The sequence below is a fragment of the Rhinolophus hipposideros genome, assembly GCF_964194185.1.
Source record: "Rhinolophus hipposideros genome assembly, chromosome: 5".
NCBI lineage: Eukaryota > Metazoa > Chordata > Mammalia > Chiroptera > Rhinolophidae > Rhinolophus > Rhinolophus hipposideros.
The window spans coordinates 77470591-77486928 of NC_138051.1; the positions used below are offsets into that span (position 1 = coordinate 77470591).

General features: G+C 45.3%; 1 protein-coding gene across 7 annotated transcripts in view; it reads right to left on the reverse strand.

The window, feature by feature from the left end:
• The window catches only part of DPF3 (double PHD fingers 3), a 254843-nt gene extending 241728 nt beyond the window's left edge, over positions 1-13115 (reverse strand). For 4 of the 7 annotated variants that reach the window (XR_013993331.1, XR_013993332.1, XR_013993334.1 and 1 more), the window contains exon 1: positions 11321-11402. Coding sequence is in view for 3 of the 7 variants with exons in the window: in XM_081048236.1 (XP_080904362.1) it covers positions 11321-11385 (65 nt within the window). In the remaining 4 variants the exon portion in view is untranslated. Of the gene's footprint in view, positions 1-11320; positions 11403-13026 lie in introns of those variants that run through there. The other 3 variants (XM_081048238.1, XM_081048237.1, XR_013993333.1) reach the window with 2 other exon arrangements.
• Between the last annotated feature and the right edge of the window lie 3223 nt (positions 13116-16338).

The following is a 16338-nucleotide window of genomic DNA, read 5'->3' on the forward strand; positions in this document are numbered from 1 at the left end:
TCCTCCATCTTAAAACCCATACAAGTCCTCAGGTATAAATAAGGCTAAAGGAAATCCCACACACAGCTGAGCACACATCAGGCACTTAATAAAAATATGGTAGACTTACTAGTGGTTTGTCACAAGCCCTAACTTACTTAGTCCCTGAAAAAGAACAAAGCGGAAAGACTTGTCTTTATTTCCCAAGACCAAAGAGGGGGAAATCCACGTTTTCTATATCTACAAGGATGTGGTAAAGAAACAAGGGGCCAAAATAAATAAAGCTGACATTCATCACAGCCGAACATGCTACATGCAAGTAAGGCCAGTGTTTCCACCCCTGAAACTGAAGAATTTGGGAAAAGGAATTCTGACATCTTTTCTAAACTCCTGCAGTGGAGGGAGAGGATGAGAAACATCAACTCTAAAGGGCTAGCAGCAAATTAGGCGGGAAAAGCAGTGTGTCTGCCTGGCGGCTTCCTTTGCTTGGTTATTCCACATATGTTTATGAGATAGCGCCTGCCATGCTAGATTCCGGGGCTAGGAAGGCAAGGGAGGCAGCGGCCCTGTCTGTCCTCCAGGGCCTTACATTCTAACTAACCAGACTAAAGTATTTCAGTGGCCGAGAGAGAAGAATATACTTAGGACTATGGGACCAACGGCAGGTGTGGCCAGTTCTACCCGAGGGTCAGCAAGGGCCTCAGTGGGAAAGAGGGGACTTCGAAGTATCTGGGCGATGAGAAAGTGGCTGCTCATCAAGCATACCTGGAGCAGGGTTGGAGAAGCTGCAAGCCCTTTGGTGAGACTACATGGGGAGCGTGAGGGGCACCCTCTTTCTAAGCAGGGATACAGAGCAGACCCTCAAGATAATAAGTTCACCTCATCTCTCATTCTGAGCTTCTTAACCTGGAGCCCATGGACCTCTAGGGTATCCACTGATGGGCTCCTCGCGGAGATGTTCACACACATGTGAATTTTTTTCTGAGGAGACAGTCCACAACTTTCACAGGATTCTCAAAAGGGTCTGCCATTGACAAGGAAAATGAAGAAGCCACACTCAGTAGGACACCTAGGAGCCTGAACACCAACCAGACTGTGGTGCAGAAGCCCTAGTTTTCCATCTCTGTACTCCACATATGAGCTTAGGATCCCACATAACATATTGGTTTTCAGAACTGACAGAGCTAAAGGGGTGAGTGCAAGGAGATGGGAAAAAAAAAATCACCGTTTTCATCACCAAAATAAACATTTGTTTGTGAGGCACTGGGCTAGACTTTAAAAACCAATACTTCTTTCCATAAAGGCTCATGGAAGAATGTCTTCTCAAACTCCTGTTCCCAGACACTGGATTGCAGAGCCAAGTCCCAAAATGTAGATACAAGTCACCCAGAGTAATTCACTGCAATCCCCAGATCAGGCTCCAACTTTAGTTGGCAGTTGCCTAGCAACGGATAACGCAAAAGATGTATCACCAAACTGAGATTCCAAAAGGGCATTTTGTGGACAAGCCAGTTCGAAAAGTAGCCCCCACGAAACTCTGTCTGACAAACCACTCTGGGACTATTGGGGGAAGAAACAGACTTTGCAGCCAAAAGGAGGCTGGAAAGGGGAGCTGGGAAGGTGTGCAGGTGGTGGTGTGTTTTCCCACCCCGGGGAGCAGGCACAGAGATGGGAAACTGAGGGTTGAAGGAGAAGGCAACGGGTGCCTCTGCACGTCCTTTTTCAGCCTGTACCTACGATTACTCTTCAAGCAGTTGCTCAGCAGATCCCAGCTACATCTGAACAATAAAGTAGCACACAGACTTGACCGCAGCTACATCCAGCCCTGCCGTAAAGTCACCATTCTGCAGCGTTTCCAATGACCTATGTCAGGGTGGGGTGGGCAAGATTGCAGACCTCAGACTACAGCTGAAGGGGAACCCAGGTAGCAGTTTTTATCCCACTTTCCAGGGCAGCTTCCTCCCTTACAGAGGCAGCAAGAACGAGAGAGGCAAAAAGATCTCTCTTTCTAAAATTCCAAGTTTGTGGGTTTTTTTTTTTGTTTGTTTTTTAAATGAAAAGCTCAGAAACTCCTTCAAGTGAGACTAGGATTACTAAAACGAAGGTCCCAATCCAAACCATTGCACAGGCCAACACCAGGCGCCTGACCTGGTGCAGGTGGTAGAAAGCTTGGGAAGGCGGGGCCTTCTTCAGAACCCATCAGTATCCCTTCTCCAGAAAGGTCTTGGGGGTCGGTGGAAGGGGCAAATAAATATATCAGTCTGGAAAGAGCTTCGGGAAGAACCAATGCGGAAGTCAAACAACAAATAAGGCGAGATAAATCCAGATAAAATATTAAAATCATTAAAGGGCTGCTGCTCCCTGAAGATTGGGAAAAATGAAGAGAGTTAATTAAAAGCAATCTCCATGCACTGCTGAGCCAGCCGGCCCTGATAAATCAACAGCTGGGGCGGCTGTGGAGGGCAGTCAGGGGCTTCAGAAGGGGGGGGGGGCTAGCCAGGGAGGAGGGGCTGTCACATAGGTGGCAGTGACATCAAATTGAGCACAGTGACTTAAGTTTCCTGTCTCATTAAATATTTTATGACACTGAATAAAGTTGTTCTTCTGAGGGGGAGAAAATGATCAGCGAACAAAGAGGGAGGAAGATAAGGCTAAAGAGGTATTGTTTGTTTGACTCAAAACGTACTTGGGACTGTGGTGTCTGCGTCTCTGATCTAGTCCCAAATGCAGAGGCTTTGGGGGGCGGGGCTTGGTGGTGGTGGTGGTAGTGGTGTGTTTTTTCTCTTTCTCTACCTGATCTGCACAGGTAGATACATCTTCTCAAATCTCTCTACAAAACCCTGGGCTATGTTTGTTTTGGGGGCTGTGGGAAGCAGTACAAAATCCAGGAAAGAACCAAGAGGAGATAGAAAAGACCCAAATTCGTATTGCTGACCCAAGCCAGACTTGGAGCACAAAATTAAAAGGTCAGCAGAAATGGTGGGAACTTTCTTTTTTTTCTTGCTTTCTATTTTTTCCCCTTTTCTTTCTCTACTCCTTTCCATCGTTTTTCTGCAGTCAGATAAAGTTTTTGTTTTTCGTTTTAAACAAGAAATAGTTCAGCATTTTCGGGCTCAATCTAAATAAAAACCCAGAGATTTTAAAAGTGTTATAAGAACAGCCCTTTCCTAGTCTAAGGGACCCCTCCAGTTCTTCCTTGATGGAGATATAATCAAGAGAAATGATTGGGGGGAAAATGTTTTTTTTTTCTGCTCCATAGAATTGGGATTGGAAGGGGAGTGTGTGCATGGGGAAACATAAGGAATTATGCATTTGGATATGCATTTTAATTAGGTGGACAGAAGCAGCCGCCTGTTAATTTTTCTTGCTTGTTTCTACTTAGCATTCATCACAGGCAGAACCACCATAGAGCACTCCCATGATAATAGGTGGTTCTGCATTGGCTAAGTCCTCGGGGAAAATAATTAGCAGGAGAGAATATATTCTCTCCACTCCCACTCCCCCATCCCCAGCACCACATTGCCTCCCACAGCCCCTCACCCCCGACTGACAGTGGTTTCTCTAGGAGAAGCCTAGGGGAGAAGTAAGGCTTCTGGTTTACAGGCACTTACTTTGCCCGGCCAAACAAGGGACTGGAAGGAGAAACAGACAGACTGGAGGCCTTCCTTGGAGTGGAAGCTCCTAGATGCAGGGAGAGAGGGTAGTATGCCGCTTAGTTCTGAGGGGCAGGCTGGCAGTCAGTTGTTGGCCAGGCAGGATTACAACGCTCCAAAGAGGGTGGGACAGTTCTCATTGAGCTCAACTGGCAGCACACAAAGATGTTTAAAGAGTCATTAGTTGAGGAGAATGGGGAGTGTGAATGATGTTTTTCACAATTTGCTTTTATAAAGTAATGTTGTAGTTCTGCAGCAAACTTGAACCTGAAGCATTTCCAAGGCTGGCAACCAAAATGTAACTTCAATTCTGAGATCTGATCCCCATCACTGTGCTCTCCATAGTCTATTTTGTGTAAAGAATCAATTCTTGTTGCTGATCTCCTAGGTCAACAGCTCACCCTCCTTGTGCACTAGCAAAATTAAGCTCCAGCCCCACCTTCACCCCTTCCCTCTCCCAGGAGTCCCTCTGCCCTCCAAGCTTCCCATTTCCCCTGATTCTGAAGGTGGACTCAGTTCATGGCAGCCAATGGGAAATGAAATGAGGACTTCCCTTGAGCTCATATTCTCACCTATTTCAAACCCAGACAATGGGAAATCCCACTGCATCCCAGAGCTATTTACACACAGCTGGATGAGTAAGGCTTCGCATTTCCTGAGAAACAATGGTTACACATGATATGTAATGCCAGATTCATTTCACTTGTTTTCGTTTTAATATATTAAAATAATGTTTAATATATGAGGTATTGCTGACTATGAGAAGGCTTCTGTCAGCTACAGGAAACTGCAGTTCTCCTAATAATGCCTCACATTTGTATTTTACACCTTCTGAAATGTTTTCACATCTATTATTTCATTTTGGTGGGGGTGGGGGTGGTAAGCAGGGCTGGGTGTAGGGGAAGGGAAGAGAAAGGAGACAGAAGCTTTTTTCAGGGGCCGGCCCGGTGGCTCAGGTGGTTAGAGCTCCATGCTCCTAACTCCGAAGGCTGCCGGTTCGATTCCCATATGGGCCAGTGGGCTCTCAACCACAAGGTTGCCAGTTCAATTCCTCGAGTCCTGCAAGGGATGGTGGGCTCCGCCCCCTGCAACTAAGATTGAACACGGCACCTTGAGCTGAGCTGCCGCTGAGCTCCCAGATGGCTCAGTTGGTTGGAGCGTGTCCTCTCAACTACAAGGTTGCCGGTTTGACTCCCGCAAGGGATGGTGGGCTGTGCCCCCTGCAACTAACAACGGCAACTGGATCTGGAGCTGAGCTGCGCCCTCCACAACTAAGACTGAAAGGACAACAACTTGACTTGGGAAAAAAAAGTCCTGGAAGTACACACTGTTCCCCAATAAAGTCCTGTACTCCTTCCCCAATAAAAAAAAAAAAAAAAAAAAAAAAAAAAAGAAGCTTTTTTCACTATATGAAAAGACAGGCCTAGTTTACTAACTCTTGCCTTTCAAGCTGTCCTGTCATCCTAGGTGATCTCTCAACCCCGTTACCAGATGGAACCTCCTCTCTGCCTAGGAGACCTTTACTCCAAGACCCAACAGGTGACTAAGACTGCTAAGCACCTGGAGCCTCCCCAAACCCAAACCCTGACCTTCCAGGGAGTCCCTATTCTCAGGGGAGGGGAACAAGGGCTGAGGAAGAGGGAAGCGAGTTTCTGGGTTTCCAGGGCATTTCCCTACTCCCCCCTTAAATAATCGTATCCCTACGGGGGAGGGGGACAAAGAAGTTGAATTCTATGATACTGTCACTATTTTTCTTTAAGTTTATAAGGTGGGGTTGCCTGTACTATCTAGAAACGTAGTCCCTACATTTTAAAGAGTCTAAAAATGAAGGGGACCTAGACATATACCCAAAAGAACTGAAAGCGGAGACTCAAACAGCTACTTCTAGGCCCATGTTCATAGCAGCATTATTCACAGTTGCCAAAAAGGGAAAACAACCCAAGTGTCTATCATTGGATGAATGGATAAACAAATGCGGTATATACACAAATGGAATATTATTCAGTCATAAAAAGGAAATCCTGACACATGCTGTAACATAGTAGATGAACTTTGAGGACATTATGCTAAGTGAAATCAACCAGTCACAAAAGGACAAATATTGCATGATTCCACTTATATGACGTCCTTAGAATAGGCAAATTCATAGAGACAGAAAGTAGAATGGTGATTACCAGGGATAGGCGTGGGGGAGGGTGTCTGTTTCGGATGATAAAAAAATCTGGAGATGGATAGTCTCAATGGTTGCACATTATGAATGTACTTGCTTAATGTCACTGAATTATACATTTAAATGGTTAAAATGGTTAAAATGGTAAAAACGCTTTTTTTTTTTTACAATTAGAGGAAAAAAATTAATGGCTGCCTCTTTCTGCTGAAGATCAGAGTGACTATTTTTTCTTTCATTTTGCCGAAGTCTCACAATTTAGGCTTCTGTGAATTCTCTCATGGGTTTTACAACCCCCTCTTCCTCCTTTAAGCTTACAGAAAATTGCCAAGAGAGGTTTCAACCAAAGAAAAGCTTAATAACAGTGACCCCAGAGGAACCTGGGATGTTCTAGAGGCATGTCACTGAAGGAGAGGCAGTGAATTCCAATTTAGACACTGCTAATACCCAGCCAGGGAGGGCCAGCTTCTGTGTGTCTGCGGGAGACCTCCATTTCCTCAGCAGTAACACAGGGTACACTAGAGGAAGCTCAATGAGACATAAGTACAGTTCCACCTACTTCAGCTCTCTGAACAGCCAGGTATATGCAGCTGCCCAAATGGGAATGAAATAAGCACTTTGTTTTCATGTTAATTGGGATGGGTGCCATGGTGGAGGAGAGGGCATGTCCACAGAGATGTGAATCCATGAAATCCAGGAGAAAAATCTTTTACATGCTTCCCCTTCCATACGTTTAGAGAAAAGAGTGAGAAAAAAAAACCACAGATATTCTCAGTAATTCCAGTCTTTACTACAACCAAAAACTTTATCTGAGTGCTTATAAACAGCAAAATACACCAATTAGTCTTCCCACTTCTCTTTCTTCTCTCCATTCTGTTTGGGGTGTTATTGAGAAGAAAAGTGTTCAAAATAGAAAATCAGAAGCAAAGCCCACGTTCTAAATGGTCCACCACCTGGTCCTCAGCCCTAGGCCCTGAGAAGGGAGAGGAAGTTCCTTGCCGATTAGAACCCCAAGAGGTAGCACAATGTGGCAAGACTGGACCAGAGAAAATGAAACTACAGAGTCTCCCACCTTAAGAGCCACACCCTTCTTTAGGGCCACACTTTGAAAGACTTTGAACTCTGGCCCCTAGCTGTCCTCCTGTCCTAACTAACCATAGTAAGTGCCACAAAGTTTTTGACTTGAACAGAATTCGGGCAATCAAGGTATATCACCTTCATCTTACAGACAAGGACTATGCAGCTCAGAGAAGTTGTGTCCAAGATCACATAGCTGGCTGGTTGCAGAGCTCAAGGCTCTGGATTCTTCTCCCCGAGCTGCTTCTTTTTTCTCCTCCATTACTCTGAAGTCACAGCTACAAAACACTAGGCACTGGTGAGAAGTGCACTAAGAAGAGGGACAGAGTTTGAGAGTTTGAGATCCAGCCACAGTGATGGCAGGTGAAAGTTTGGGGACTGGAAAATCTTTTCTGGTGGAGCTTCCAATTGCGGTTAACACAAACAGCAGATTTTCGAAGTAACAACAATAAACTTACTCATTTTACAGCAACCTAAGATGACCAGGCTCTGCATTCAGGGAGGATGGAGAGGGTGGCAAAAGGGTTAGACATGTACCATCATTGTTTCCCGGGCTCAGAACGGAGGCCTTGGTGGTGGAGGACTCAATGTGGGCTATTTGAACCCCATTATTAGAAGCTCTGAGCCTAATCCCCTCGCCCCTTCCTGCTTCCAAACATAGCTGCTAAATTTTAGCCTCCTCAAGGCTTCTCTTCCCTTGCCACCCTCCCCACTACTATTCACAAACACACTACCTAGAAACTCTAAACAGTCTGCCCCTCTTTTCCCACCCCCCAACACCTCCTAACCACTGCTTTTAAAACTGATGCAAATCACAGGCTTCAAAAACCTTCCTTTGGTGACAGTTTTACGATGTAAGCTCCATTCATCCATATGGTTTGACAGACTGTGAAACACTAGTAACCGAACCAATAAGAAAAACAAATTACAAAAACACCACAACACCTCATCTCTCCTCAGTCACTCACACAGCTAAAGTAAACTTTCCAACTTGCAATGGATCATAGTATCAGTCTCTCTTGGTGTTAAACAATCTTTTCAGAGTTCCAGACCACAGAATGGTTTTATCCACTCATCTATCCCCACCCCACCCCCGAGGCCACTCTTTATCTTTCCTTGTTAAATACCTACATATTTAAAGACTATTTAAAACTAGGGTCATGCTTACATAGGCCCTGCAGGGAAACCTGCCTGGGCAAAAGTTATTCCAGTAGTGTGGCATTTCTTTGGCCAAGGGCTTGCCACATTTGGCTACATTTCTGTGTTCCAGTGACTTTCCGAATACTCAAAAACCACGAGTTACTTTGCAGAGGTTGGGATAATAAACAGGCCTGGATTCTGGTGCCTTGTTATGACCTCGCGCCCGACCACCACTACACTCAGCGTGGCTACACTTTGAAAACTGAAAATCAGCCTCAGTTTCTTTTTCTGGTGCCTGCTCAAAACAAAGCATGCTGACTGTGACATTTTCTTTTTTGCATTGATCTGAGCAGATGGCTCTGAAACAGCTTTAGACATTATGGTCTTTCTCAGATGCATCCAAATTCCAGCTACCTGCATATTTCCAAAAAGAAAGAGGAAGATGAGAAGTCTCCCATTAAGATGCCTCTGAATTTCAGCCCACCTTAAGGATCTGAGGTTCGCATTCCACCATGATCTGTGGATGTCTCCCAGGTGGTCTGGGGGCAGGGCTACTTTCAGAGATTTGCCCTGTGACAATGCCTCCACTTACATTCTGGCAGAAATTAATCTCCTTTACCGGTATCTCATCAAAACCAGACTGAAAAATAATGCGTGCTAACGAACTTTGGAGAATTTAGGGCTTTTTCTTTTTTGCAGTGGCAACCAGAAGCAGATGGAGAAGGTGGTTCTTAGGCCTCTGTTGATTTAAAATGTCTGAGGGTCCTCTTTCATAAGGACTATAATAATGTCCATAAAAGGCTGCAAGTTCACAAAGTCCCAACCCTAATGTTCCCCACTTAGTACCTCCCCTCATTCCCCCACCCCAACAGAAACAGCTAAGAGGAGATTAGAAGCAGGAATGTGTCTCCCTTATCCCCTCCTCTCTGATATCTAAACTGAGGCTATAGCAAGAGTGAGGCCTGGCTTCTAAGCGGCAACAATTACACAACTTTCACAGGCACAAAACCACTTTAGAATGCGTGTATCTAGATCACAGTGTATAACGGTATGAAGATTTAAGGTCCATCTACACACACGACCTGCTGTTTGACCTTAGCTAAGTCAGTATATCAGTATATTTACTTCTCCCAGAGTTGTGTCCTCAATAACAAAGCGGATACAAACACACACCTTTCAGTGCGGGAAAACTCCTTACAAAAGAAAGTTTCAATTATGTATGTTTAGTTATAAGCATGAGAAAATTGTTTACTGGTCTCATTCTTTATAAACAATTACTTGACAGAAAGCCTCTTGATTTATATGGAATAATTAAATAATAATAACAGTTATTCTTTTCTAAGTAGGCAGTTATAATAATAGATACATATGTGCATAATCAAGTCTGGCAGAAGGTGGCAGACATTCCCAGTTAAGTGCATACAAACCAGGGGCTTCATAACTTAATAAAAGTAAGTTGTTTCAAGTGTTGATAGCAGATTTGAGGGAGGGTGGTTTACCTAAACTAGAATAGCAAGATTAGAATTTATATTAAAACCGTTATGCTTCCTAGGTACGCAGAAATCAACCAGAACACACACAGTATGTAATGTGACTGACTTACATATAGGCCTTTCTCAAATCCATGTTTCTGTTACCTACATGTGTTTACTTCACCACATGGCCCTTACCTTGCTTGTAACTGCAATAAATGAGGGCTCAGACATTTAGGCTCAGACAATGTAGCTGCTAAATTAAATAACGTGTAATACCCACTTACACATTATACATGTCCATTGATGCTTTTAAATTCTATTTGTCCAGATGTGACTGCCAGGTTGTGGGGCCACCTGCTGAGGCCCCTTTGTGATCTGATCAGTACAGGCAGCTCCAGTTTCTGCCTCTAACACCCTGTTGGGCAGTAATAAGATGTTAAAGGCAACAACAGAGAGAGAAGCCAGGCTGTCAGCTTCAGAGAGAAGGGGGTGAAGGGTACGAGGAGGAGGAATAAGAAAGGGAGTTGAGGGGAGATCAAAGACAAGCAGGAAGAAAGCCAAACTCCTGAGAGATGTGGCTCCAGGAGTTTGGAGCCCTAAGGAAGACCCCAAAACAATGAGATTCAAATTGTGCCATCCAGTTACCTGAGCTATTGAATTATTGAATGTCCCAAGTGGAAAAAGCTAGTATAAATGAAAAATGGTCCATACTCAGTGTAGGCAGAGCCCTACAGAGGTGCTGCATGAAACCTGTGCTTGTTTCTTCCCAGAACCTTACCTACCACCACTTTGTCCCCCAATCCTAGAGGAAACCTTTGTATGACCAGTTTCTATAGGGGGCGTCTCTGGTCTTTCTTTCTTTCTTTCTTTCTTTCCTTTTTTTTCTTTCTTTCTTTCTTTCAAGGGGAGAGAAAGAATCAGAAGGTACACAGAAAATGCTAATGTCGTTCAGCTCAGTTTCATTGTCAGAGGGGACACAGGAGGCTAAAAACATAGCTCTCCAAACCATTCTCCCGGCTTCACTCCTCCCACAACCATCTATCCTTTCTGCTTGGTCTATGTGCTTTGTTCTAATTTATCCCATGCATAATTTATTCACGTGTGTATTGTTTCCTGATCAGCAACTTTTAGAAACAAATGAAAAAATCAGATGTTTTATTAAACAAATTGTTTTAAAAAATAAAAGCAGATGGTGTAGGTCTTCCAATAACGACGTGTGTGCTCCTGCCTTGGAGTCTAAAAACCGTCCAGGGCTCAGGAGGCTCGGCTGGTCAGGGGTATTATTTATACCCCCTCACCCCCAGGGAAAGGGGTTGGGGTGCAAAAAGGAGCAGCTAATTACAAAGGACCATTCAACTCCCACCTAGAGAAAGCCGCAGGAGTATTGTGTGTCCGCTAGTGTGTGAGTGTATGGCGACACATAACTACAAACACATCACATTGCCACTGTTTCTAATTATATAAAGTATAAGTATAAATAATCAGAACTAATTCCACTAACCAGACTGCTTCTCTGTCCCTTCCCCCACCTCTAACCATACCCCACACAGACGCCCTCCCCAAACACGCACCCTTCTGCGGTCCAAAAACAAAACAAAACAAAAACACTGGAGCAAGCAGGAGAATCCTGGAGCGTACAGATATTGCGCCCGCCGGCGCGTAAGCGGGCTCCAGGGTAACCAGGGTAGCACTTTCCCAATAGGAAACAAACCTGGCACACATGTGAGATTTCTCTAACTTGAGTTTACCAGTTGGCATCAACCCGATTATGTGATTTCGGCTGGAAATGGGGAAACAGCAAATCAGCCACGGATTCGGTAGAAACTCACAGCATCAGCGGTATGGCAGCGCGAGCGAGCGACCAGGAGCTAGGACGCGGCGAAGTTACGCCCATCTATTCTGCCATAAAACATTTTCTTTCTTGGCTGAAAGGCTGTGGCGATCAAGTGCAGTGTGTCCGAGCTGCAGAGCCAGAACTGATGCCGGGAGCTGTTCTCTGACCAGCCTCAGCTTCAAACGTCCTCTTAACCGCAGCTTTAACATATATACGTAATATGTTTGAAACTCTGTGACATTCTTACCCCTTTTCCCTATTCCTGATGGGAGATAGCTAGTGCCGACGCGTTCCATTTTCTCCGTGCGTTCCTTCGCGTTAGGAGGAATCCCCCTGCGCCGCTCGGCGTGAGCCTGGATTTCAACTCCAGTAGGAGCCCGGGATGCGGGCGCCGATGCGCGGAGTTGAAAGAATCTAGGTGGCATTTGCCACGCACCCGCGAGAATTCGGCTCCAAACGCCCCCCCACCCTCACCTTTCCGCTCCCCTCTCCCGCGTCTCCCAGCCCAGCTGGGAAGACCCCGTTCCCCGGGCGCAGACCCCCATCCACGTCGCGCCTTCATCTGGAGGGCGCACCCCTCTGCCAACATCGCTGCCAATAGCACCCCTTTTAGAGCGACGCTAGTTTTCCGAAGCCACCCCCAGCTCCGCAATCGCGAGCGGACTTAGCGGCTTCACAGTTCCACCGACTGGAAGGAAGGAAGGAAGCCAGGATAAAAAAGAGGAGGGAAGCAGGCAACCAGGAATTGGCTGTCGGACCCGGGGACTGGCCCCCGCGTGTCCTCGCGCAGCCCTCCCCCCTCCGTCCCGGATCTGGGCGTCCGCTCAAAGTCTCCCGGCGGCGGCCAGAGGCACCTGCCCCTTGCTCGCGCCGGGAGCCCCAAGCTGCCTCTCCACCAGTCTCGGCTTTTCATCCAGAGAAGGCGAGAACACCATTCATGAGACCTGCAGCTTCCCTGACTCCAAATCAACCGCAAGTTAACCCGAGTCGTTAATTTACTACAGCCAGTTCGCCCACAAACACACCAGCGACCGCCGGGAGCCCCGTCACGCTCCTGGGGCTGCCCCAGCAGGAAAGCCGCGGGCAACCACCTGGGCCCCAGGGCTCCCGGGACCCGCTGCTCCCCCTGCGGTCCTCGCAACTCCGGGAGGTTAGCACAAACTCCCTGCCAGCCATCGGAAGGCGGAGAGCGCCCTGCAAACTCCAGAGCTGCCGCGATCTGCTCGCCCGGGCGGACGGAGCTGCCGGGCGGGGGCCGCGGGCTCCGGAGATGCGGGGCTTAGCCAAGTGCGCCCAGGCGGCCCCTGCCAGGCGCTCTACCCCAGTTCGGCCGCCCCCTGCGCCACGCGAGGCCGGGCACTCGGGGGACGGTGCTGTCCCCGAGCTGCCCACGACCCCCTAGCTGCAGAGCGCTCGAGCGCCAGGCTCCCCTGCCGACATCCCATCTCTCTCTCCGTCCGCCAATTAAGCAGAACACAAATGTAACAATTTTCTTCTTGTTAATTGCATCTCCTAACATTTATACGCGTTGAGGGGGGAAAAAAAAGATGAACAAGTAAGAGCTGAAAGAAAAGAGAGAAGCCCCGCCACGGCTGCAAGCGCCTGCAAGTGCAGTGCATTGGCAGCGCTGGGCACGCAGAAGGCGCCTTTTTTTTCATATTGAAACCACGCGGAATATGTACATTTTTTAGTCTTACTTACGCTTTCAGGGGGTTGTGAATGACAGTCGCCATTTTGCTACAATGTAACAGAATATTGTCTGTCTCAGAGTTCTAAAGGTTCGCTCAGGGGAAGCGGCGAGCCAATCAGCGCACAGGATACCGGCCTGCTGGCCAATCGGCGCAACCGGTCGCCAGGTGGGCGGGGTCTGCACGGTGGTAGTTATTAGGGGAGCTGTCAAAGCCCAGAGGTCACTCCCTTTTGTAGAGCCCGAGAGCGAGCAGGTCTTAAAGGGGCAGTACCACGCGAGCAGCTCCTTTTCGGATCGGGGAAAGTGGAAACGCACGGGAGAGTATTCTGGTTTTGGTCTGAGTCCCTACTTTCTAAGTAACTGCAAGAGAGTTTGCACTCGGGCAGAAATATTTTCAACAAACCATTGAACTCCATTCATTAGCTTTTGGCTTTGCTATTACGTTGTTAATACCCCAAAGGGCAAATTCCGTTGTTCCCGGGCAAAAATTGGAAGGCTGCCGTTTCTTCTAACAAATTACTACACGTGCCCAGCCGTTTGCTAGTGCTCTGGGTCCTGCAGCTTTTTAGTATTCTCATTCCCGAAGTGTTTTCTTTATCTCGGCCACCTTCCTCTCGGTTTCTTGGAACTGCCTCCGCCGTTCCTGGCGACTCCAGGACAGCAACTCCCCACCCCCTGGAATGTCTCAATGTCAGGCCGGCTCTCTCCAGCCGCCGGGGCTTTCATTACGTAATAATGCGCGGTGGTCACTCCGCGTGGTTCCCCACTACCGTCTCTTCTGTTGTACACATACACACACACACTAGAAACTTCTGCAATGATCAGATTCCGGGCGACTGGAAAGTCGAGTGAGACCTGGCACTCTGACCTGGGCAGGGGAGGTTTAAGGAAACTTTCGGAAACGTATTTTGCTAATAGGAATGCAAGTAACTAGACAGAAGTTGTAGAACCTAGACTGGGTGTTGCCAGAACTTCTTTTGGTGAGTAGCACATGCGATTCTGGCGTCACCTTTCACTACTTTAGATAGGTGAAAAGAATTTGCTAATGAATAATCTGATGTGACCCGAGGTGTTCAATCTGTGTCTGCTTCACGTCAGTGGCGAACCCCTAACAAAACTGGGAAATTTCTGTGAAGCCAGGCTTCCACGGGAAGGTCCGGGTGGATGAAATCGCACTAAATCCTGAATAGGGGCCTCATTAGCATACAGAAATCTGGCTACCATCCCAAAGTTGTTTAATCGGGTCAAATAGCTAAGATAGTGGGGGAGGGGTGGAAAGGGGGAGAGGAGAGGCCAAGTTGCCAGTTCTTCAAAGCTGTGCCCTCTCACTTCCTTTCTCAGTGCTCCTCTCAAGGCAATGAATAAAATTAAAAGGTTTTTTTAAAGTTCTAGAACTTTCAGAGTTCAACTCCATACACTATTAGAGTTACAGATAAACAGAACAGGGCTGAATCAGTATGTTTGTAAGACCTGAAAATTTTAACCCCTCCTTTCTGCCTAGTTTATAGCAGAGTCAACTTCTATAGATTGCTTTGTAACTTCTTTGTACAGAATTTTGCAGTTTCAAAAGTTATCCTCTTTTGTGAAGTTAAAGTTTGAAATCCCTTCCTTATTAATTTGTCAAGGGATTGGTTCAAATGTTAGTACTTTTCTGAGATGGGCCTTGACAACATTAAAAAGCAAGCACGGTATTCTGACACAAGAAATATGAGTTTGAAGTATCACTCTGAACTCCCACCAGCCTCTTTGATATATCAAAATTACAGCAATTCAGATTGGAAGACAACAGCATATTTTAACATATGCAACTTGATAAGTAAGCAGGAAATGTACAGCCTGTCCTGAAAAGACTTACAATTTAATAAAGGGAAAATAAATTTTTACTACATATTAAAGAAAAAGTATATATTCTAAACCTGTATAATCATTTATTGTGTTAAGGCCCAGATGCAGAAACCAGCAAAATTCATAACTATCTGGCACACATGAAAATGGCAGACCAGATCTGTCTTCACTTTGAGAAATTTTAATCCAGAATTAAAACATTTAAATTACATTTTATAATGATCAAATTGCAAAAACAATGAATTAAAGATGGGATTTTTTAAAAAGTAGGATAGCCTTGCTTTTTATTACCTAATAGAACATCATTTTAACTCTATCAATACAGGTATGACTTTTAAATAAACAGAATTGTTGTGAACTCACTTATTATCAGTTCTAAAACATGTTATTATTTTAACTTGTTTTTTTGGTTTTTTTACATCATACCTCAAGATTTTTTTCTACTGTAAGGCAAGTTCTAGCTGTCAATTTACAAATGGCTTGACCCATCTATAATGAGGCCAAATTTCTCAAATAAGCCTTTAAATGTACTGATCTCACCCCACAAAAGACACATTTTTTGCCAGAATGCTCAAAAGCAAGGGGGCTTAGAGTGGACATGTTAAAAGGAGACCAGAACTTTGAACAATTTTGGAAAATGTCAAATTTTAGATTAATACTTCCAGAAAGTGCTGTTTATGGTTAGAAGTGTGGGCTCTGGAATCCACCTGTATGAGTTCACCACTTGCCAGATACGTAATCTTGGGAAAGTTTACTTAGCAACTTGAATGTCTGTTTCCTCATCTGAAAAATGGCAATAATCATAGAACCTACTTCATATGGTTCTTTCCAGGATTGAATAAGGTAACACATGTCAACCGTCTAGCATATAGCAAGCTCTCAATACATGTTATTATTTTTTATACAGATATTTAATTCTTTCCTACTGGCATAATAAATATAGGGGATCTGAATAAAATGACATGTCAGAAATTGAAATTGTCTGTCAGGGTTAGTTGTTAAACTCATTAATCCAAGAAAAATAAGCAAAGAACAGCTTTGATGAGAACAAAATAATAATTACTGCTTCAGCTAGGGGTCATATACGAGGTTGGTGCAGAAGAAATTATGGTTTAAAGGGTTAAAAATAATTGCAAAAACCGCAACTACTTTTGTACCAACCTAATAACTACTTATATTCTCTTGCTGATTATAATACCAAGACACTTTTAAAATACCATTTCTAAAGCTCTAGGGATATACTCCATCTCTTTTATCTTGATTGGTTAAACAGTTTAATTTGGAACATAGAGTGGGCCCAGAATAACATTTCCCTATACCACCTGGACATTCTAAAACTGTGCTGTCCAACATGAAACCATGAGTTACATGTGGCTACTAAGCATTGGAAATATAGCTAGTCCAAATCGAGATGTCCTGCAAGTATAAAATATATACCAGATTTCTTAGGCTTAGTACAAAAAATGTCAAGTATCTCA